The sequence below is a fragment of the Sceloporus occidentalis genome, unplaced genomic scaffold, assembly GCF_023333645.1.
Source record: "Sceloporus occidentalis isolate IW3139 unplaced genomic scaffold, rSceOcc1.0.p SCAF_4, whole genome shotgun sequence".
Taxonomy (NCBI): Eukaryota; Metazoa; Chordata; class Lepidosauria; order Squamata; family Phrynosomatidae; genus Sceloporus; species Sceloporus occidentalis.
The window spans coordinates 91,887,188-91,912,750 of NW_028316984.1; the positions used below are offsets into that span (position 1 = coordinate 91,887,188).

General features: G+C 40.5%; 1 protein-coding gene across 2 annotated transcripts in view; it reads right to left on the reverse strand.

Annotated features, from left to right (window-relative positions):
* The window catches only part of LOC149314342 (mitochondrial glutamate carrier 1-like), an 87,870-nt gene that overhangs the window by 25,015 nt on the left and 37,292 nt on the right, over nt 1–25,563 (reverse strand). For both annotated transcript variants that reach the window (XM_089520899.1, XM_089520900.1), the window contains exons 2-4: nt 17,936–18,052; nt 12,697–12,822; nt 11,079–11,134 (exon numbers count right to left, since the gene is read on the reverse strand). In XM_089520899.1, the coding sequence (XP_089377025.1) occupies nt 11,079–11,134; nt 12,697–12,822; nt 17,936–17,955 (202 nt within the window). In that variant the 5' untranslated portion in view covers nt 17,956–18,052. The remainder of the gene's footprint in view (nt 1–11,078; nt 11,135–12,696; nt 12,823–17,935; nt 18,053–25,563) is intronic.

Genomic DNA, 25,563 nt, shown 5'->3' on the forward strand with positions numbered 1-25,563 from the left:
CCTTCCCTTGAGGCTGAGAGCATGTGGTCATCCAACAGCTTTCATGGCCGGGTGGGGAATCAAACCTTGACCTCAAGAGTAATAGTCCAACACTCAAACCACCATGTCACGCCGCTAGAATGTGTGAATATATGGATATAAATGAGGTTTAGATGAAGTCGAGCATCATCACTTAATGGACATGAAGGGAACTTCCAGACCCAGGTCCTTTGGGGCCCATAGAGTTTACCCATCCATTCTACAGGGCATGTGGGGAAACCTCCTCTCTTCCAAGTCTCTCAACCTGGTGCAGGCTATTTTCCCCACACAGTGGATAAATGGCATGTGGAATGGAGAGAGAAATCATGCTGTTATTTTGAATCAATGACTGAAGTATGGAGGTGTCAGCCTGGATCCCCAAATCTACTACACTTTCTCATTTACCTTTCCCAACTGGGAGAGGCAGCAGCAGGAGAAAATAGCTCCCAACTAAGCCATTTTGTATTTATAACTTAAGGCAAGCCTTAGGTGAATCTATCATGGGATTTTCTGGACTGAGAGTCTGTGACTTGCCCAATGTCACCCAGTTGGATTTCCATAGCCAAACCTTTTCTAACAAGGCAGGATGTGGGACAGAAAAAGCCAACTCTCATCTGAGCCATGCAGTCTGAGGAATAATCTTCAAGTCATGTAGCTCAGCCAGGGCTAGATCAGTGCAACGCCCACCCCAACAGAAGGTGCGGCACAGTTAAAAACAGCTGAAGGTGCAGCACAGTCAAAAACAGCTGACTAAACTGGTATAGCCCTGACTATTAGATCAACCAGCTTACAGAGGATTGCAGAGCTGTGGTTGAGAAGGAAGCTGTCCCCCTCACCACAAGGTCTCTAAAGGATAAAAAGAACTGCGTGGAGTCTAGAAGATCTGAATTCAATCTTTCCCCACTGTTATTGTCATGATTAGCTTTAGTTCTCCTTCTGCAAACCTAAAGAAATCCTTACAAATATATTTTCAGTTAAGGTGACAGTTAAAGTACTATAAAGATAATTTGTAGTGCTAAATACAAAGGCAGGATCATCCGTACCACAGTATTTCTAATTTCTACATATGGTTGTAAAAGCTGGACAGTGAAGAAAGCTGACAAGAAGAAAATTGACTCATTTGAAAGGGAGGACAAGAAGACAGTTTTACAGATAATGTAGGCTGCCCAAAAGACAAAAAAAAAAGGGGGGGGGTTCAAAAGCAAATCAAGCTAGAAGACATAGAGACTCTAGAGGTCAAATTGAGTAAAATGGGGCTAATCTAATTTGGACATCACACATGATGACATGATTCACTGGAAAAGATGATAATCCTAGGAAAGGGTGAAGGCATTAGGAACAGAAGGAGACTGTACTATATGCCCCATACAGAAAGGCCAAAATAAAGCTGCTTCAGGTCACTTTGGAGGTATGCTGTTTAAATGATGCATGTGTCCCAAGAGACTGGAAGCCTTGCCAAAGCCTCGATCCAGTCCTAAGGACTTGAGTGCAGCTTTGACACAGCTTCTGGACTCTTAGGATGCATGCATAATTTAAACAGCATACTTCCAAAGTGACCTGAAGCAGCTTTATTTTGGCAGTCTGTATGGGACCATAGATGGATTGATTCAATAAAGTATGCCACAGCCCTGAATTTGCAAGACTTGTGCAGAGCTGTTGATGATGGGGGCTCATGCAGATCTCCGATTCATAGAGTCAATACTGAATTGATATCAACCAACAACAACAATGTAAAAAGAAGCCATGGAAAAGAGTATACATTGGAGAATCATTAAACAGTGGCACTATGTCCTTATGAGACCACTTGAAGACACTGATGGGGGAGGAGGCAATTGAAACCAATCCATTAGGAAACCAAAATGGTAACAGCTATACAGTGCATTAGATCTATATGTCCCAATTTCTAGTGCAATACCTAAAATTGGCACATTCATTTTTGCTGGTACATTGGAAATATTTTATCTCCCTGAATAATCCCATTCAGGACCAAACAAACCTGATGACTCATGCAGCTTAAGAAAACTCTTGTGCGTGTTCGCCTGCATGTCTGTGTGACCTTATCATCCCGAGAAAGCTCCTGGGTCAATATTTTTGCATCTCAAATAAATCAGAGTAATATATATAACAAAACAACAACAACAATAACAAAAAGACAAGCTATGAGTTTCTCCTAAATCTTTGTTATTTTCAGCAAAGCTGCTTGATAGGAATGAAAAACCCTGCATAATCCTTGTCCTTAGTAACCTCAATGACTGCAAATCATCAGAGAAAAACAGAGGCTCCTGCTGATGCCAAAGAATTTTGCCTTCAAAATATGCTGTGATTTTTGGAGTCTAAATTGTGCTAAAAATGTAGAAAATACCATAAATCTGGAAAGCAGAGCAAATAGTTACTGTAAAACTACCATTTTATATGATTTTACTAAAAGCTTCATAAACCTTTGACAGATTGGCTATACAATAAAGAGCAGTTACTTGGTCGACTTGCCACTCTATTAAACATTTTACCTAGTTCTGTCCATGTAACAAAAACCTCAGTGGTTTATATTAAGATATATTTTATTATAAAATGCTGTTGTCTAAAATCTAGGTAAGCAATCTACTACTAAAACGGCACTGTTCTGTTTCTGTTACAGATCATGGGTCAACACTGGGAAATTTCTGCTAGTCATCCATGTACCTGTATTAGCCAACTAGTAAAAACACCTAATGTGAGTCCCATTATAATCGTATGTAGGGAAACACAATAGTTTCTACCAGGAGGGGGGAAAACAGTACCACTCCTATTAATTATAGCAGAACTGCAGGAACAAAGAAACAGAGGTAGCTACTAAAGGCTTTAAGGACACCATCATAAAAGATCAAAATATTTGAAAGGTACAAAATAAGACAATGTTGTTGGGTTTTTCCCCAGTTTATTTCTGCTACTGTAAATTATGCATGTTTCTGGCCTGTATAGTGTTTTTCAAAGAGGCAGACACTGAATAGCAAGGTAATTCTGTGTAACCTAACTGTTTAAAAAATTTCTATAACTAGAGGTATAGCTTCTTATCTATTTTATTTTATCCTCTGAGATGGCAGCAACTTTTTTTAAAAAATAAAGTGTTGAAGCATGGCACAAATGTTGAACTTTGAATTCATGACCTTTTGGCTTTTGGCTTGCAGAATGCTATTCCTGCTGTTTCTCTGTTCCTGCAGCCTGAAGGCCAACACTGATAAATGGGTACATTTCAATGGAGAATGCTAGAAATGCATTTATACTAGAATGCTCAGACATCCATAACATTATGGGCCTGCTAACAATCCCATGTTCAGATGCATCATCTACCAAGCACTTATTCACAGATATTGCATCTAGAAAGGAATGGTGCTATCACAGGTATTATCTGCCAGTTCTTCCACTTTTCCTGCCTAGTTCTATTCCAACAAATCTAGAACCACAATCCCCTATTACAGTTGCCTGATAAAGAAAAGTCTAGTTCATTACATGTACCACTTGCTGCAGATTCATCAATTCATATGTATATTAAATCCATACAAAACTGAGTAAGAACAATAGGACTGAAGGGTAAAACAACAACTTTGATGGGAAGAAAAATGTTTTGTAAAACAATAGATCCATATGTTGCATCTACAATTTAAAAAAACCTTTATATTTAGGCAATATTTTGGAAGTTCACTTGAAAGATTTGCAGAAGCTTTACATATATGTAGTTGAGTTCTGAGGAAAGTCAGCATGGTGTAGTGGTTTGAGCATTGGACTGAGACTCTGGAGACGAGGGTTCAATTCCCAGCTCAGTCATGAAACTTAATAGGTGTCCTTGGGCAAGTCACACATGCTTAACCCCAAAGCAAGGCAATGGCAAACCTCCTGTGAACAACTCTTGCCAAGAAAACCCCATGATACCTTTGGGTCGCCATAAGTCAGAAATGTCTTGAAGGTACACAACAACGAGTTCTGCTGGCTCAGGATATTACAAGGCACAATACTGTTCATCTGTGTGTGGGACAGAGAATCTACATTACAGCTATCCTCCTGCAATGGGCACAGCCTGGTACTAGTTTCACAGAAGGTAAGGACAATTTGTGAAGACAAATAAGGCAGTGGGGGGTGGGAGAGAATGAGAAACTAATGAACAGCTCTCCTATGGACTATGTCTCAGGAGATGCAACCTTGGTTCTTTTGCTGTTGGCTTGGGATTCTGGGAGCTAAAATAACTTTTCCTACTTCTGTTTCCACATCATCATATTTCATAGATTGTCTCTTCTTTTTAATCTAATTCTAGCTTCCACAAAGCTTTCATTTTTGTTATCAGAAGATACCGCAAAAAATAAAATAAAATAAAATAAATAAAATCCAACAGTACTGAATTTCCTAATCGTTACGATTCTGGTAACAGCATTGGGATGGGTGGGTTGAGGATGCATGTAAACATTGTTCTGCACCTGCTTGAATTCATCAAGCATTTCTCAGAATGCAAACAAGCCTGTAGAGGACTTAATTACTGGACTTATAAAGCCACAAAGTACATATAAATAATCACACAGTGAAGTTAAACAAAGTCCCCCTATGTTGCCAGCAGCAAGAAATAGTTTGTCAATGATGCTGCCAAGGGTATTTTTAGTAAGAGGACTGCTTACCTTGTGTGGACTGCTACAATTCTGTGCTCTGTGCAAAAGCTCTGCAGATGCTTTATAATGGCACACATGATGCAAAAAGAGGCAAAGACAGTGCAAGATGGATCAAAGTCTCATGCTCTCACCACTAACCAAAAACTAATTTGAACAGTTAGCCAGTGATCATCTCAGCAGCCCTTCAGCAACTGCACTGGGATGCACAAGAAGATACAAAATCAACCCAGCTTTTCCTGACTGGCAGGAAACCTTTCCGTTTTTTACCCATATATCTTCCCTTTTGTTAAAGGAGGTTGTAAAGCCAGGAATGAATTCGGCATCCAATAAAATGTAGATTGACAGACTCATAAATAAGTAATAGTAGTAGCAGTAAAGGCAGTAGTAGTAAGAGTGAGAGCCAGTTTAGTGTAATAGTTTGAGTGCTGGACTAGGACTCTAAAAGCCAGGGTTCAAATCCCCACTGAGCCATGGAAATCCACTGGGTGACCTTGGGCAAGTCATAGTCTCTCAGCCTTAGAAGAAAGTAATAGCAAACCTTGCCTAAAGAAATCTTGCCAAGAAAACCCTACAACAAAAACCACTATGAGTTGAAGTCAACTTGAAAGCACATAGTAACAAATACAGCTGGCTCTTCTTATCTCTGGGGGTTCCATTCCAGACCCTGTGGAATAACAAAATCATGGGATTTTGTTTGCAATGGCGGTGCAGTCGAATGCATGCACCGCCACTGGGGAGATGGCAAGCCCACAGAAGAAGAGAGACAAATGTAGTGGTAGTGGTATCTGAGCTCATTGCTCGTGTTACAGTGGATTTGCTAAAACTTAGAAATGAACAAGACCAGATCCTGAGACGAACATGAGAATAGCTATACGAGATAAGATGCTTTTTGAAGTAACAAGAACATCATAAGTGCTTTTATTCCACTTTATTACTTTATCTCACATGCATCCTTCTTGTTATTTACTTTACTATCTAGGACAGGGGTGGGCAAAATTCAGCCCAAGGGCCACATGTAGCCCCCAGGACTGATTCTGTGCCCCTCAGGAGACATTGCTTCAAAATGACCTCTTGGTGGTGTGGAACACATTTCCACTATGTTTTGTCCCAAAATGCCCCCTAAGAGAATGGGAGGTATTTCTACCACATTCTGAGGGTTCCCTGGACCAGTTTAGGCCCCAGAGAAGCCTTTTTGCAAATTTTTAGCAGAGATGAGTGCAGTGGGATATAGGCGACCTAGGTAGTCACCTAGGGCGCCAAATTGTAGGGGGAGCCGGCACAATGGAATGGCAAGGGAACTGGGAGGCCAAAGAGGGAGAGAGAGAGAGAGCGTCTGGAGCCCAGAGCCGGGCCCTTTGCAAAGGGTGGGGGGACATCTGTAGAGCTGCTAGCGAGCGTGCATGGCTGGCACCGTCCCCCAGGAGCCAGGGCTGGCTTGGGCGCTGCTCACATGGGAGCCGGGAGGCAGAGCTGCTTTTTGGAGCAGTCCCCCTCCTCCCCCTCCTTCTTCCTCCCTCCTGGTGAGTCTTCCAGGCTGCACCCACACTAGAGAGATAACCCGGTTTGGCACCACTTTCACTCTTTCCTGGCTCTATAATAATATTTAATAATAATATTTATTTATATACCGCCCTGTGGCAAACCAATCCGGGCGGTTGACAACAGTAAAATATAATATACAACAATTAAAAACACTTTATCCCTCCCCCCCTTAAGACAATATTAAACAGTATAACATATTAAAACACAATATCAAGCATAAAAACAGCAATTAAACTAAAAACCCTGATATCCCTCTGTTGATCCTTGACCATCACTAAGATGGGGCCACGGGAGGAATGAGGGAATCAGGGACCCTGGGCTGGGATGGTTAGTCTGGAAAGGCCTGCCGGAAGAGATCCGTCTTGACCGCTTTTTTAAAGCTGTCTAATGATGTTATCTGACGGATTTCATTTGGCAGGTCGTTCCAGAGTTTGGGGGCGACAGCAGAGAACGCCCTCTGGGAGGTCGCCGCAAGCCTAGATTTTAAAGGCTGCAGTAAGTTCCTCCCAGAGGACCGGAGAGCGCGGGGAGGATTGTACGGGAGGAGGCGGTCCCTGAGATAGCTTGGAACCAAGCCATTTAGGGCTTTAAAGGTGATAACCAACACCTTGTACTGGGCCCGGAAGCTGATAGGCAGCCAGTGGAGGGACCTCAAAACCGGAGTAATGTGGTCCCTCCTAGATGTTCCTGAGACAAGCCTGGCTGCCATGTTTTGAACCAGCTGTAATTTCCGAGTCAAGCACAGGGGTAGCCCCATGTAGAGTGCATTACAGAAGTCAAGGCGTGAGGTTACCAGCGCGTGCACAACTGTCTCGAGATCCCTTACTTCCAGAAAAGGGCGCAGCTGGCGTATCAGCCGAAGCTGATAACAGGCACTCCTGACCGTCGCATTTACCTGATTTGTCATCAGGAGCGGCGAGTCAAGGAGCACCCCCAGACTGCGAACACAGTCACTGGAGGAGAGTGTGACCCCATCCAGGACTGGAGGTTGCAACCCAATTCTTGGTTTCGGGGCCGCTACCATGAGCACCTCCGTCTTGTCTGGATTCAGTTTCAATCTGTTTTTCCTCATCCAGCCCATTACCGCCTGAAGACATTCATTGAGAGAAGAGATGCCATCAGAATTCGAGGCCGACGAACGAGATACGGAGAAATAGATTTGGGTGTCATCAGCGTACTGATAACACCCAGCACCATGACTCCGTATTATCTCACCCAGCGGCTTCATATAGATGTTAAATAACATCGGGGACAAAATAGGCTATGGAATTCTGGGAGTTGGGCCCATAAGAAACTCCAGCTCCCAGAATGTCATAGTCTTGAGCCAGAAAAGAGTGAAAGCAGTGCCAAACTGGGTTATTTCTTAGGCTGTGATGCAGCCTAAGTCTCTCTCTCATTCTTACACGCGTGCACACGCGCACGCTCCCCTGCCCCAAGTTCTGGGAGTTCGAGTTTGTTGCTGGCTGGCTGAGCCCTTCTTCCTCCCACTCCTCCTCTTCCTCCTCCCTTCTTCCTCGTCCTCCTTCTCTTCCTCCCTTCTTCTTCTTCCTCCTCCTCCTCTTCCACTCTGGGACCCACAACATACTCCAACTCCGAGAATTCCATAGCCTAGAGCCAGGATGCTTAAAAGCAGTGCCAAACCAGGTGATTTCTCCAGTGTGGATGCAGCCCCTCTCTCTCTCTCTCTGGGGCGTGTGCGCTCCCCTGCCCCAAGTCCTGGAAGTTGGAGTTTGTTGCTGGCCGGCTGGGCCCTTCTTCCTCCTGCTCCTCCTCTCCTTCTTCCTGCCCTCTTCCTCCTCCTCCTCCTATCTTCTTTCTCCTCCTTTTCTTCTTCCTTCTCCTCCTTCTTTCTCTTCCCTCCTTCCTCCTCCTCTGCTTCTGTTGCTGTTGTGTGCCTGCAACTCCTTTCCAACTTAGGGCAACCTTGGCAAGTTTCTTCAGGGGAGGGGTTGCCTTTACCTTCCCCAGAGAGGCTGAGAGAGTGTGACTTGCCCAAAGTCACCCAGTGGGTTTGCATGGCCCAGCTGGGATTTGCACCCTGGCCTCCCATTGTCCTAGGCCACTACAACATGCTGGACTTTCCACTGCACTTAAAGGTACAATACTCAGTTGTTATTTATTGTTGTGCACCTTCAAGTTGTTTTCCACCTTATGGAGACCCTAAAGCAAACCTATCCCGGGGTTTGCTTGGCAAGATTTGTTCAGAGGAAGTTTGCCATGGCCTTGCCCTGACAAGGCTGAGAGTGTGACTTGCTTGAGGTCACCCAATAGGCAGGGAATCGAATCCTGATCTCCAGAGCCCTAGTCCAACACACAAACCACACCTACTTTCCAACCTTCTATCCAGGAAGAATGACAAAATGTTCTCCATTTTGAGCATGACTGAGAAACATGAATTTATATTGTTTTTTATTGATGTTTTTGGCTTTTAGTTGGTCATGTCCTCAATTTTTCTTGAACATCTTACAATCCATCCTACATTTTGTCCTACATTGTCCTACAAGGCTTGCATCCTTCCGAGGTCGCTAAAATGAGTACCCAGTCTGTTGGGGGCAAATTAGCTTACTTGCTAATTAGCTTACTTGCTGTTCACCGCTATGATCTTTGGAATAGCGGTATATAAATAAAACAAATTATTATTATCATTATTTCCTCTACACTTTGAGGAGCTACCGGAGGGGGGGGGGGAGAGTGCCAAAATATTTCTCGCCTAAGGTGGCCAAATACCTAGAGCCGGCCCTGTCACTGACCATAATGTGTAGGGCTGCTGGCACCTGTTGTGCAGTGACAGCCTGAAAACCACATTATTACCATCCCTGCTTTAAAGTGTTTATCTAGTAAGAGAACCCAATGCAACAATAACCCCAAATCAAATGAAAACAAAAGGTAATACTGCATTCATTCTGAAGTTATACATTAAAACTACCGCAGTTACCTGAATTGGAAACTTGCTAAGGTATTCTGCTCAAAGAAAACAAAAAAGAATCCCAACAATGAAATATACAGTACAGTTGGCCCTTCTTATACACGGATTTTTTATACACGGATTCAAGCATCCACGGTTTGAAAATGTTCAAAAAGTATAAATTTACCTTGATCTTCCATTTTTTATAAGGGACACCATTTTGCTATGTCATTATATTTAATGGGGTTTGAGCATACACGGATTTTGTTATACACGGTGGATCTTGGAACCAAACCCCAGCGTATAACAAGGGTCCACTGTATACACATCTCTAAGAACAATCAAGTGTCTAGAAGTCTCAATTTTTTGTAATGAGGAGGAACCAACATAGACAATTTCTTAAAATATGTTTAGCACAGAAAGGAATGGTGCTATCATAGATATTATCTGCCAGGTCTTCCACTTTTCCTGCCTAGTTCTATTCCAACAAATCTAGAACCACATTTATGTCCAGCATATAATCCCCTATTACAGTTGCCTGATAAAGAAAAGTCTAGTTCATTACAGGTACCACTTGTTGCAGATTCATCAATTCATATGTATATTAAATCCATACAAAACTGAGTAAGAACAATAGGACTGAAGGGAAAAACAACAACTTTGATGGGAAGAAAAATGTTTTGTAAAACAATAGATCCATATGTTGCAGCAAGCACCATCTTAGAAAGGAATTACTTCCTACACAGCAGGGGTGGGCAACCTACGGCCCGCCGAGCCGTTGGGACCGGCCCCTGCTCGGTCCTGCCGCTGATTGCTGCCACCAGAGGCCCCGCGGGGCCTTTGGCCTCTCGCGGAAGTGCATGGGGCCTTTTGCGGCGGGCAGGGGGGGAAGGCCCCGCGCAGGCGCGTGGGGTCTTGGGGCTCTCATGCAGCCGCACAGGGAGTAGGAAGGAGGAAGGAAGGAAGAAGAGGAGGAGGAGGAAGAAGAAGAAGAGGAGCAGGAGCAGGAGGAGGATGGTGATGGTGATATTGATATGAGCCAGCTTCAGAGGCACGGCCAATGTAAGTTGCTGTGATTTTTATAAACTCATGCGCAGTGAAGAAAAACCACAGTCCCTTGACCAAGTACACACTTCTGAGAAGTACATTTGAACCCGAAGGCAAATCACTTCTTGTGAGACCACCTTGACATGTTAAATATGCATAGCCATGTGAACCCATGTTCAGTGTGAAACCCAAAGAGTTTGCTTATGCAATAAGCCTCTGAAATATGCAAGAGATTGCCATGTTAAGTAAAGCCATGTTCAATGCTGAAATGTGCTGTTTGGAATGGGGGGAGGGGGGGTTGGCCAGAAAGGGAAGTATATTTCTGCCATCTTTCTAGGAATAATGCCCAAATGTCCTCCATTTTGATCATGCCTAAGAAACATGCATTTATATTAACATTTTTAAAAAATCAATTTTTTTTCGCATATCCTCCATTTTAAAAAAATGTATCCTACATTTGAAAATGCTGTCCTATATTATTTAATTATTTAATTATTTATTCCCCCCCCTCCCCCATTGTCTTGGGGACACCAACCCGGCCCCCGGCTCAAAAAGGTTGCCTACCCCTGCTATACAGAATAGAAAAATCTAAACTTTAGAGAGCACTTACCACCTGCACATATGCCTTTTATTTCTAATAGGAAGTGATCTGGAAGTTGACTTCCTAGTAATTTTCTATAGTAAGCAATGAACTAAGATGCCAGAAATGCAGTCAATTTGCCCCTCACCCTCCAAGAGTATTTGAGGACATTTGGGGGGGAGGGGGAAATGCAGGCCACAAAAATCCCCCACCATCGCCTAAAGGTACAAGCGGCTCCTGTAAAATTAAAACCATGACAAAAACTAGACAACCCTACTCTAGTTCCAACTTCTTCTTCCCTGTTCAACATATTCTCCTACTGCAATTAATAATCCCTAACAATGCAGCTACTAACCTCTATACATGCCGAAATACCCTTCGGATCGGATTGTCTTAATGAGGCAGTCGGACCTGTTGAAAAGGTGAATGGAGAGAGAAAAGAGCAAGAGCAAGTGAGCAATCAACCCCTAAAACCATTGTTTAAGCATAGGCCAGTTGCAGCACAGTCTCAGCCTCTTGATGCAAGGATCCACTCTTCAGGAAAACACTGGCAAGGTAGCAGAGAAAGAACTGCTGTACTAAACTGTACTAAATATAAATTTCACCTGAACTCATCACAAGATGTACTTTAGTTGGATCACATGCCTAGCGAGCAGCCTTTTTTCTTGGATTAGTCATCTTGCTATAGATGAGAAAGAAAGGTAATTTTACATTTCACGTTTACAAGCCAATGGTTGTCAGAGTTCAGACACTTTCTTGTTCTATGCTGCTGAAAGATTCTCTTTCTCTCAAAGCCTTTGAACCTTTAAAAATAGTTCACATTTGCAAACAGAGGTTTTATATAAACCTTTTTTTTGGGGAAGAATAAAGTCCAGGTGCAACAAAAAATAACACAAAGGAAAAATAATGTATTCTTATTGCCTTTACAATACACATCAGCACATAAACATCTAGAGATTCAGTCTTAGCCAATTTAAAACAAAGTCACATGCAAACTGCTTTCCTGACCTACAGATTTATTGGGCATATTCTGCTTTGGATTTCAGGGCTCTTTGCTTATGTGTCAATAAAACCTAATTTTTTAATATATGTATGACCTAGTTTTATTAAGAAACCTGAAGCATGGAAGGGCTTGCTTTGTTTTTTTAAAAACATGCTTCAACTGTTAACATCACATCGTCAAAGGTTAAAAGAAGATATTCACCTACTTCTTTCTTTCTTTTTTAAAAATATTGCTTTAGTTCTATAACAAATAATGAGAAGCCATTTGCTTCAACAAGAACATTTTGTTAGTTTGTTTGTTTTATATATTTTGTATTTTTTCATTATACTGTAGTATATTATATTTCTATTTCACTTTTCTGAAAATGCAAGCCCCTCGAAGGATAAGGTGCTGTTGTGGTGAGACAAGATCAGTGGTTAGGCAAAGATTCTCCACACATGCCCAAAGTCGTTATTTTTTAAATTAACACTTGTAAAAATAGGCTGAGCATAGAACATTATCTCCTACCAGAAAAATTGCTCATGAGGTCTGGGCTGAATATACACTGCAGAAATAAAGCAGCTTGATGCCGTTTTAACTGCCACGGCTCAATGCTATGGAATTCTTGGATTTGTAGTTTTGTGAGCTATTTAGACTTCTCTGTCAGAGAGGTCTGGTTCCACCACACACTACAAATTCCAGGATTCCATAGGATGAAGCCATGGCAGTTAAGTAGTTTCAAATTACATTATTTCTGCAGTGCAGACTCTGCCAAATCCCCCAGTCCATTATGGATATATTGTATGTACTGATGTTGGACAACTGATTAAAAACAAGTTTTGTAGCTGGTGAAGTACAGTACTTTATCTGACAGGGCTACTGGAAGGATAACTATTGCAAAACCATTCACAGAAAGGGCCTATGCAGATAACTTAATGATTAACTTATTGCTGTCATAGTTTTTATGGCCTAATGACCATGGAATACTTACATGCTGGTGTACATTCTCTGGCCATTCTGCTGATTCTGCAGGCGAGTTTTTGCCAGGTCAATAGGAAATACACAAGTGACCCCAATTAGCCCAGCTATCCCTCCATTGATCAGCTTCGCAGGCAAACTACAAGGAAAAGCAACACAGAGGTACATGGTCAACTGATCATCAAATGCAAGCAGAAAGAAATGTATGTATGAGGAAAAACCAATGCCTCCAAAGGTTGTGTGACTCCTTAAAGATGAACAGATTTAGTGTGCCATAAGCTTTCATGAACTACACTTCACATAATGTATCTATGTATCTGGCAACCTGGATTCCTGTCCATGAAAGTGTGTGTGCCATCAAGGCACTTGTTGACTTATGGTCATTCTACTGTATTATTTTCATACATTTTCCTTAGGTAAGGAATACTGAGATGTGGTTTTGCCAGTTCCACCTGTTATTTGGTTGGTGGTCTTCCATTCAAGTACTAACCAAAGCTGACCCTGCTTAGCTTCCAAGATCAGACCAGAACTGGTGCCTTTAGGGTATTCAGGTCGGCATGCCACTTAAAGCATCACAAGGCTCTAGCTGGTTTTGCAGCAAGAGACTAAACTAGGCTACTCTTCTGGAATTTGTCAACAATTTTTCTGATTTGTCTAAATGAAGAACTATCCCTTTTTTCTGATTTGGCTCCTTATTCTCTTAAGTCTAGCCATTACCTATATTTTTCAGAAACTGGGGTGGAGAGAAGCCTCCTTAATTCTGTCCTCATATACCTGTAACTAATTCTTTAGTCTCACCTTGATCTTCTCAAGTGCAGACAGAGTTTCATTTATTTATTGAATGGCTATATTCACACTGCAGAAATAATCCAGTTTGACACCACTTTAACTGCCATGGCTCAGTGCTATGGAATTCTGGGATTTGTACTTTTGCAAGAGATTTAGGCCTGTTACAGACTGTCAAAATAAAGCTGCTTCGGGTCTCTTTGGAGATATGCTGTTTAAATGATGCATCGGTCCTAAGAGTCCAGAAGTCGCGCCAAAGCCACACTCCATTCCTAAGCACTGGAGTGCAGCTTTGGTGCAGCTTCCGGATTCTTAGGACCCATGCCTCATTTAAATAGCATATCTCCAAAGAGACCCGAAGCAGCTTTATTTTGGCAGTCTGTAACAGGCCTTAGCCTTCTCTGTCAGAGAGCTGTGGTGGAACAACAAAGTACAATTCCCAAAATTCCATAGCACTGAGCTATTGACAGTTAAAGTGGTGTTGAATTGCATTATCTCTGTAGTGCAGATACAGCCTATGATATTTAATAAATGTTTTACCCCTGATTTTCTACAAAAGCAACACTCTTGACGACTAAAAACAAATAAAACAATACAATCACAAAAATCATCACAATAATCAATGGTCAGCTGATTTTTTTATTTACAATATTGTAAATATTTCTAATGGTATTAAAGTTAGAAGGAATAGTTTATAAGGCTCACAACCTCATCTTATATGAATTGACTCAGGTCCAAAACACACTGCAGAAATTATCCAGTTTGAGATCGCTTTAACTGACCTGGCTCAATGCTAGGAAATTCTGGTAATTTTGGTGAGATGTTTAGCCTTCTCTGTCAGAGAGCTCTGGTGCCGCAATAAACTACAATTCCCAGAATTCTATGGCACTGAGCCAGGACAGTTAAAGCAGTCTCAAACTGGATTATATCTGCAGTGTGCTTTGGACCTCAGAAGCAACCTTTCACTGAGTTCAATGGGAGTCTAACTCAAGAAAGCACAGATGTTACCATAATCCCAAAATATATCCCAAAAAATCTCATGTTTTCAGTACTTAACAGAACAATTATTCATGAAAAAAACAGTATCACAGTGTTAGGGAAACCCTTTCTACAGAAATCTATTGAGCCCAAAAACTACTCAAAACCAATGGTAGGAAAGGTATTTGGCTGCCACTGCTCAATAAACTGCTATGATGACTTCATAAAAGAGATAGCCCAGATTGAGAAGATCATCTCTGAAGGAAAAGGAGGAAAAAACCCACACAGATTTCTTAATCTTGGTATCCAGTCTTAAAACAGTAGGGCTTGTGTAACGGCTAGCACTGAACCTGTAGAAGAAATATTTACTGAACAGTTTGTTTGGCTTGGGATAGAGGAGTGAGAAGCCTCCATCAATTGGCTAAAGAACTCTTGAGAATTTAAAAAATATGACAGGAATTAGACAGTTGGAGATGCAGAGGATCAATTAACCAAGAGAGAGAGAAAGAGCAAAAAATACTTGTTAGTTGGTTATCGCAAGTTTATAGGTTATGATTTGTAAAGAGTGATGCTCAGGTGTTTTCCTCTTAAAGAGAAAACTATACCAAATCAATCTTGGATCATGCTAGAAACTGGCAGATTGGATAAATATCCTAGAATAAAGTTTGTGATGAGAATCCTGTTCCATGGTTCAAATCTCATTAAAGTGACCCAAATTATCCTTGCAAACAGATTTAAGCCACTAATTCTCAGTCTCGCTCTCTATCTAACACACACACACAAAATCACTGAGTACGTGTATTTTACAATATCACTGTTATCAGCTGAGTGCAGTTACATGGCTGTACAAACACGAATACACACATTTAGCTAAATACAAATGAAAACAAAGCAAAACATAGTTCTCCTTTTAAACTTCCCTGTTCTTCAATGAATTATAGGGACTTTTCAAGAGAATAAACACAGAGTAAACATATGACATCATAACCACACAGTTAACCATTCAATCAAGGGATCTTTTAATGTATTCTTCCTAATCTACTTTTTAAAAAAGCATAGTCACGGGGTGTGTCAAGAAGAAATACTCTTTTCCCCAAAAGCATTAGAGTAACAAGACAATATCCACTGTCTAACTAAAGATCTCTCTGCAAAAGATGCTTTTGTAAGATAATGAAGTCACTCCTGAAAGAGAGATCTGAGCAGAATGCTTTTCAGCCAAAGGGAAATGGTAAGCAGAAAGCTGCTCACATCTCACACATTATTGACATTTGTTCTTCAGGAGATGATGATGGTTTGTATCCCACTTTCCCCCCAAAACTGGGACTCAAGAGCAGCTTACAATTTAAAAGAACAGTTCAATTAAAAACATAAAATTGATGCATTAAAATAGAATTAAATTATTACAATATTAAAACAAATCACTTGTTCAAAGAATAAAATACACTTTAAAAGATATACATACATACATACAGACAGACATACAGACAGACATACAAGTGTTTAAAACAGTACACTTTAAGGAGCCCTGGTGGTGCAGTGGTTAAATGCCTATACTGCAGCGATTCACTCATAAACCACAAGGTTGTGAATCCAATACCAGCCAGGGGCTCTGGGTTGACTCAGCCTGGCATCCTTCCGTAGGTCCCTAATATGAGTACCCAGCTTGTTGGGGGCAATTAGCTTACACTTTGTAAACTGCTTAGTACATAGGTAAGCAGTATAGAAATGTAATTGCTATTGCTAAAACTGTACAACCCCCCAGCTTGTTCTTTAAAGACTTTCTGTTTTAAAAGCCTGTCTGAATAAAAAGGTTTTAGCATGCCAACAGAAGGATAACAAGGAGAAAACTATTCTGGCCTCCTTGGGAAGGGAGTTCCAGAGTCTAGGGACAGCCACTGAGAAGGTCCTCACTTGTGTCCCCACCAACCATACAATCTAAAAAATAGCATGAATCTGAGCCATATAAGGCTTTATAGGTCATAACCAGCACTTTGAATTGTGTCTGGAAAAAATGGCATAAGGATAAGCCTAGTGATGCTCCCACAATGGTTCATGTGAGACAGGCAACAGCAAAGCAGAAGAATCGATACCATATCATGACAACTCACCTGAGCATTATGTGCCAAGTTTTACAACACATTCTGTGTTGTTAAGCAGAATGATCCAACACTCATTTGAAGCCATTCCAGTATTTCTGGAATTGACACTGTTTTATATAACAGACTGCTGAGATGGTACAAATCAATACATTAAATACTTTGCTCAAATTTATGCAGTAACACCTCATTGTTTGTTATATGCAACACAACCAAGCACAAATATTATTGACTATTAGTTCAGCTATAGTGGCATAAAAGACATAATTTTTATTTGTTATTTGGCATTCATAAATACGCATGCTGACTACCGAAGATCAAATCTGGTGGAGCTTTAATATTAAGGTTGGTTGAAATAATCTACTCTCATAGCATTAGTTCCATCATCATTTCTTCCTGCAATGAAAAAGTAAATACAAATCTACATTCCTGACCAAGACCCAAGTAATCCTCTTTTCTCTCCCTACCTTCCTCCTCATTTTTCCTAACAATTTTGGTCTCTTGTGGCCATAATAAACTTTTGGAAACATACAGCTTCTCTCCATTTACAGTAAGGAAATAAATTGAGGAACATTCTCATTGTGATGTAAACAAAAACAGTGTTGGCATCACAGGTGAACAGCATTTCTTTCTTTGTTTAACACCCACTGGCTAGAAGGATTTCCTCTTGTTTTTGTTCTAACTACAAATACATAGTAAAATAATAATCTAATTAGTGTTTTAAAACAAAACAATGCATCATGCTTGTCTAGATGAATAAGAGGTCTGTCTTATAGAAGGCCTTTGGTTCAAGCCATTCTTGGCATCTTCTGTGGGGAAAGAATTCCCATCTGAAATCCTAGACAAGAGCTATTCTATCTATCAATAATGACTCAGATGGATTTGGTCTAAGGCATATTCCTATGTTCCTAGTTGTTTAACTAACAACTAGCCCATGCACTTGCAGTACAATGCTATGTATACCTACTCAGAAGTCAAGTCTTGAGTTTAATGTGGTTTACTTCCAGGTAAAGACACAGGCTCACCCAGTGATTGGACTACATTTACATACTGTGTCACAGGCCTTCAGACATGAGACAGTTACCACTGTGGTCAGTACCTACCATCAGAGAGATATATAAATAGTGTTTCTTTCTGAATGGATAGATTTTTTTTAACATTCAGCATGATTTTCACATATAGGAAAGAAGAAAAACCAAATAGGAAAAATCATTTTTGTGTGATAGAGGTAGCACTATCATGCAATATTATGGAAGCAAATCTTTGGATTTGGTAGTTAACATCACAGCAATGAACAGAATTTTTAAAAATAATGAAAACCACATGTGGCAACAAAGATGGTACTAGAACTGAAGATAACATCTGAGAGAGAAGCAGAGAATAACTTTTTACCTGATCTGTTTATCAGCCATTTAATTTGGATGTGATCCTGTAGAAACCAGATTTTTTTCTTCCCAAAGTTTTCCAACTTCTTTGGCCTTTTGACAGCTACTTCCAGCAAGTGGCTTTCTAGGAGACAGAAACAGCATCAAAATCATTAGCGTTATCATTGTTATAACTCCTGTGTAAAAAGTAGACAAGCTTAAAGCCCTCTGTCATTCATCAAGAGAATTCTATAGGATAGATTAGGCAGAATTGAACCAACAATTGAGAGGTTTTGATGCAATTCAGGACATCCAAGGCTGAGAAAGACAAAATATACTATCTAATATCTAAGTCTTAAATGTGCATAGAGCAATCTCAAGATCTACAGAGAAAAGTACTGAGTGAAGCTCAAATTTTGCAGAAAGTCACAAATTCTAATTAAGGAAAGTACTCTGCACTTTCATTTTCAAGTGCAGTGGGTTTTGTTGGGTTATTTCAACAGTGAGGGGACGGCATTCTTGCACAAGTTCATAGGTACTGTTGGTCTTTGAAGAATGGAGTGGTGCTGACAACTGCAACAGTCTCCCCTATCTCATGAACAAGTCACAACTCTTATGTCCACTGAAGAAAGATCAATGGGATTTCTTATAAAACAGGTTTACATTAAAAAAGAGACACATTATTTAACATGTGTTATAAATTGGGTATGATGGCATGCTAGCTTGTGAAAGTCCAGGTGAAATCCACACACAACTGTACTTGCAAATCACACTTGAATCTTACACAACTTTGCAACCTCTTCAGAAGTCACTATGATGTAGAAACATTCTTATCTAGATCACTTAAATAGGTAAAAAAAATAGAGCAATAGCTATGAAGTGGAAACCTGCAGAACGTTTAACATTTAAATTTTTGGTACGTGGAGCTATGGCAAACAATTACACCAATATAAAACTAAAACATCTGATCTGTTACTCAATATGGCATGACTGAATCTTACATGCTATTCAGGGATGCATGCAGCAATATTTATTAAAGGCTTTCTTAGAACATGGAAAAGAGATTAAACATGAATTGTGATTACAAAGAACAATGTAGAACATCTTCATGCTGACAAAAGTTTCTATGCATATCTTTTATGAAGAAAAATATTTTATAGAGGCCTAACCATGATTTCATTGTCTTCCTTTTTTGTCTGTTCTTGTCTTTCTGTTTACCATTGATAAATAATCACTATTTTAAAAATGAAAACTGAGAGAAGACCCTCACTTCATCCACAGCTGAAACTAAAAGACATTTACCATATATACTTGAGTATAAGTCGACCTCATGTATAAGTCAAGGGCGTGTTTTGGGAGCCAAAATTATAGATTTTGATATGACCTGTGGATAAGTCAAGGGTAAAATTTATGGACATGTAACAAAGGATTTAAAGGATAAAGCAAAGGAAAACGGTGTCGAAGATATTACAAAATTCTAACTGGTATTACTGTTTGTGCTGACACTACATGGATGAGAGAGTAGAGAGGGTTTGGTCAGTGCTTCCACGACAGAGTACACTCTTGGCTTTTATGTGGCGATGGTTCCTTTTTAAAAAATAAAGACTTATACTACAGTACTTACATTGACCCATAGATAAGTCGACTCAGGTTTTTTCGGTCAATTTTTGACTAAAATGTTTAGACTTATACATGAATATATACAGTACTTTTAATTTTAAAGAGAAGACTATTTCAAAACTACTTGCTCCTGCTGTTCACTGAGGCAAAATCAACAAGGAACAAAATGGCTGAGATATCACACCCACCCACGTACCACATGGCACCAAAGCATTTGTCAAATCTGCCATCTCATGAGCTAGAAAAACAGAAAGCAACAAAGATATTCTACATAGCTTTACAAAGAAACCGAATAACTGTTCAATGGAGGAAAGAAACATACTGTATCTTGCAATGCTGACCTTCGTTCTAAGAAATCTCCTCCTGAATGACTGTATGGAGCTTCATCAAAGGATGCATCTGCACTGCAGAAATAATGCAGTTTGATAACACTGCATTATTTTTGCCCTTGAGCCACTGTCATGGCTCAGTCCTATGGGATCCAGGGATTTGTAGTTTGTTGTGGCACCAGAGGTCTCTGACAGAGAAGGCTAAATATATCACAAAACTACAAATCCCAGAATTCCATCACATCAAGCCATGGCTGTTATAGCAGTGTCAAACAGCATTATTTCTGAGAGCAGCTGTAGCCAAACAAGCAACAATGATAAAGATGAAAGTATTCCTGTTTGAAATCACTCTGTTGAAACAGCAAAAATTAATTACAGCTAACAATAAAAGCACCATATTTGTCTCCATACAGATAACTTATTTATTGACAGGATTAAAAAAAAATATTTTTCAGGGTTCTTTCTGACAGCTTCTGGGAGGGGGGCATGAAGTACATAGTACATCTACTCAAAGACGTAGCCTTTTAAATAAACTTGCATCCGTATCTCCATTGCAGAGTAAGGTGTCGTGTGTGGGTGGATTTTGCATGAACAACTCCTGTAACGAACTACAAACTTATTAAGAAGTTAAGCTTTTGGCCACAGAAAAAAAGCAGGACAAATACACCCTTTTTACAAATGGAACCCTTCATAGCAGTACTGTTTTACTCAGTTGTGCAACAGTAATATAGAACGTCCCCTGTGAACTCCCTGGAGGCAAACCACACTGCCTTTTATGGTCCATTGGAAATTAGAACTGGCATTGTAAAATGTTTAAGCCCAGTAGGAATGGGATAAAGGGAGTGTATTAAAAACCAGCCATTTCTGAGTCCAAAACGGAACCAAAAGCACCCTCTCTTGAGCATTTTGCTTTAATGTCCAGCATGAACACAATCAACCACGAAATCCCACCAGGTAATTCAGGAACTCTTGCTCTCAAAGGCAGGATTGGCCCAAGACATTTTGCTGTCTGAAGTAGAGCTCCGCCCAACACCTGCATGCAAGACAAAGCACCTAAGTATCCAAAGCCACCCAAAGCTTCCTCAGCCAGCAATGCAGAAAATCCTGCGAACACCTCTTAGCATCCCTAGCAAAGTTAGTAACGGAATATGTTTCAGCCAAAATTGGTGCCCCACTGTGGGGCCAGATCTGTACAAGAATATCACATTAAAAAGATTCTCTTCATTATCAGAACTTCATAAAGAGATTAAATGTGGCTTTTGTGTTCTATAAAGTTTGGAGCTGTTGTTACTATTCTTTCCAGAAAATAACTTTCCTCATTTCTTCTTATTCTGCCAGACAGTACTGTCTTGAGTACATCAGGACAATAAAACAATGTGGCACACCCACAATAGAAATGAAGGACATCTTATGGTGCTGGTGGCCTACAGAGCTCTAAGGGGAGAGCAGTGAACTTTAAGTTGTCTGTTAAATGTGATTAAATTCTGCTGTCACTTAAGCTCAACCTGTATATTATAAAAATAATTATCAATACAATGGTTTAGACAACCTTAACTTGGGTGGCTGGTGGCTCTCTCATGTTGGGGGTGACTCCTTTCCAGGTTTTAAACTAAACTTTAAAGGAACTTTCCAGGTACTGGATCTATCCTGCAAATACCTTCAGCACATTGGAGAATTCTTTTAAGGCTTAGTTTAAAACCTGGAGTGGAATCACAACTCTACTTATATGGTAGTCCCCAAATCACCAGAAGTATTCCTGGAATTTCTTACCACTTGCAGATGTGGGATAAGCAGCATATTCCACTGAAAAATGGGTGGGAAATATCTGCTGAAATCTGAAGATCTTGCCTAATAAAATCTCCCCTGGTTCGGGTCTGGGTTTTAGTGCAATGTCGAGTTTGTTGCCTTTCCTCATAATTTAGCTAAATCCATTTTAAATTGGGCAAGAAAGTTTAAAATGCAGAATTATGCAAATTTGTTCAATGTACATGCCTCCATAGGGCCTGCCAAATCTGCAGATTCTCCAAGAAAAATTTGGATAGCACAGTAGCATTTTTATTGGGTGAAATTCCTTTCAACTTATGTAATATGTTCATATTTTGCTCTCCCCCATCCCAAATGTTATTTTGCTCTTCAGCAGAGATTTTCAGTACATGTGGATGTATGATGGAATGAGGCTAGCATTCAACATCTTCTGCCAGAGACTCCACTGTCTACATCTTATACCAGCTGACAGCAAGATATATCCTTCTTCAGCCTCATATTCTTTCTCGGTGCATTTATATGACCTGCAGGCTGCAATTTTCCTTAGTCTTCAGAGATGACATCTGTAGAATCAATTTGCACCTGTAGTATCAATCGATACTAAAAGCTTGGGGGTGGGCAGGGAGAAGACCAAATCCTTTGTGGTTTTGATGAAAAAATGTGTCCTGGGAGAGAAATTCACAGCAGGACTGACATGCTCCTTACAAATTTTGTAGGTAACAGTAACAGGTAATGCACTAGTATGTCTGATACTAATCTCAACAAAGCCCACCTTATAATCAGTCTTCCAGACAGATAGGGTTGGTTGGAAGGTAGAAATCCACAGAGGACAATGCACCGCACTGTGTGATGGAAGAACACATTCTTTAAGAGAATAGAATGAAATGAACCAAAGAAGCTTCAACGGTTGCTGCATGAAGATCTGAGTCAAATATCTCTTCCAAATATGGAAAAGAAACCCATATTAAGAAGCTGCTTTTCTTCATTGTTTAGCACATAGTTAAACATACAGGGAATTTTGCCAATTATATTGCCCTCAGAATAACCCTATGACTCATGTCATTCTAATTCCATTTTACAGATAAGGCACTGAGGAGAAGTATGCATCAGAGAGAGGATGAGGAGAAAGGAAGAGACAGAGACAAATCACACTGGACAGGTCTGACACAAAAGGGGGCTGGCAAACCCAGTATTTATTCACTAATTTAATCTTTCCTCTTTCAGAACCATGAAATAATTCTCATGGGTGCTGTGTGTATATGTATGCCTTCAAGTCGCCTGTTGACTTATAGAGATCCCATGAATTTTTCATAGGGTTTTTCTTAGGCAAGGAATATGCAGAGTTGGTTTTCCTTCTTCTGAAATATAGCCTAACAGCACCTAGTATTCATTTGGATTATAGGTGGACATCAGAATAAAGAAAGAAAAGAAGAATTTACTACTAAATCAGTGACTATTTGGCTTTTATGACTGTAACAGAGTTCACTGCAATGCTTACTGCTCCCTCCAAATATATATTTCTTGCCACAAGATGTATCAGTTTTGTGTTTTTTTAACTGGACTGCTACAGGAACCATCTGTGTGTAGCCATCCACCTTAATTAGGATGGTCCTGCTTTACAGAGCCATCCTCAGCTGCCAATTTAAATTCAACCTGCAGATTTCACTGTATAGCCCTCAGTACAGAATTCCTTTTTGTTGGACAGAATGGCAAGATTGCAAAGAGATTGGAGCAGTTGAGATTGCTCACTGAGCCTGGGGGCTTTCATGGTCTATGCAACAGGTGTCTTGGCTGCTCATATAATATACCTGCCACAACACAGCTCTAAAGACACCTGATCTCATCTAATTTTGGAAAGCAAGTAGGGTTGAGACTTGGATGAGAGATCACCAGGGGACATCACAGATCTCCAGGTAGGATTAAGAAAAATTCCCACCTGAAACTCTGCAGACCTGTTGCCAGCTACATAATATTGGGCCAGGTAAACAAACAGGCTGGCTCCATAGAAGGCAACTTTCTATCTTTACATCAAACCATTAGTTTTTTTTCTGTAGCGAACCTGTAACTACTCTCATCTTGTGGCATTCTGAATTGCAAAGGTTAATGGCTAGACAGCAACTAGGATTTATACAAAAATTTAGAAATCATACTTCAAATACTTTTGAGATGTGATGCTGAAGAAGAGTGCTTAGGATACCATGGACAGCCAAAAATACAAACAAATGGGTCCTGGAAAAGATGAAGCCTGAAATTTCCTTGGAAGCCAAGATGATCAAACCGAGGCTGTCATATTTTGGCCACATAACGCAAAGGCACAGATCACTAGAAAACACAATAATGCTAGGAAAAGTAGAGGGGGAAGAAGGAGAGGAAGACCACATGCCAATTGGTTGGACTCAATCAGGGAGGTCATGGGCATGAATTTGCAGGATCTGAGCAGAGCAGTGGAGGACAGGAGATCTTGGAAATGTCTCAGCCAGAGGGTCACCATAAGTCAGGATCAACTCGAGGGCAGCTAACATCAACAGACTTTTCCAGCACTCTTCATAGTAGGCCAAACTCTGTGCGTGTGCCTTCAAGTTACCTGTTGACTTTTGGTGACACCATGAATTTCATAATGTTCCTATAATACAGCAAGGAGGCTGAACATGAGAGCTCACCTAGGGACCAGTAAGACCGCAGCACCAAAACAACTTCAGTGCTTAGTTCCATTATGGGCTGCATGCATAATTTTAGAACCATAACATACAATAACAGAATCACAGAGCTGCAAGCGACATTTAGTCCAGTTCTCTGCCATGTAGTAGGAATACACAGGGATATGCAGTTATCAGTTGAGGCCTTGCTTGTACTTTCCCCAGCAAGAGTGAGAAGGGGCTAGCAGAGGAAGAGACAGAAGAGATAGAAAAGAAATGAGGCAATAGAGAAAGAAGAAAGGGATGGACTCATTGACTTTTCACTTTGCCCTGTCTACCTCAGGCATGCTCCTCCTTCCTCACAATTACTGCCAAAGGAGTGTGATCTTTGAACCTATGGACTTGTACAAGCAGTAAGATCAAACCTCCACAGATATGTGAATTGTCCCATGTACACATACTTTTCTCTCTACAGCTGAGCAGATGCCCCTCTGCTAAGTCAAGAATGTTATGTAGCTCGAAAGTTCAAAAGCAAAGAACGTTGCATAGCTCAAAAGTTCAAAAGTGGTTACCTGACGTCAGCAGAAATCCAGCCAAGAACAGAAATAATTAGCTATTTTGTATCTTATTCCTGGGAGATCAATGTGGTAACAGCATGTTTCCTCTAAGACGACTGCTGCATAAATCTATGGTAGGAGGCAGGCAAATCCAGCTCCCCCCTCCTCCTCAGCCATCAACTGCAAGGCCATTAAGGCAACAAACATCATGAGCATTAACTGTGGTATTTTAAAACTTCTCTTACACACCAGTCAGGTTTTCTTGGCAACTCAACAAAACAAATACTGTGCAAGCCAGAAATACCTGAACACCCAAAACATGGGGCATTGCTTAAGTTTATCCTCTTTTATTGCATTAGATGTTAAAAGGCAAGGCAAGCTGTCAGAAAACCACAGTTGTTCTGATTACCACAGTAGTGCTAAGAAATATATAAATCAAATTCCACTAGACTGATTGGCTGTATGTTACATTCAAAACAAAGCATTCCAGGCTATTATGTTAACTGAAATCACAGATTGAAAGACCTTGTGAGACTAAAAGTCCATTTCATCTATTATGTATTACAATGTGATAGTTACTTGTCAGATTGAGAATACATACACATACAGATGCTTTTATCCATCCACTAGTTAAACTAGAGCTTAATATCATCATTCACCACAGAACATCACAAAATATCACTCCTTGCCCTAGAACTCTATGATGCCTCATAGGACATTAATTCCTACAGTGTTGTTAGAGAGCCAGCA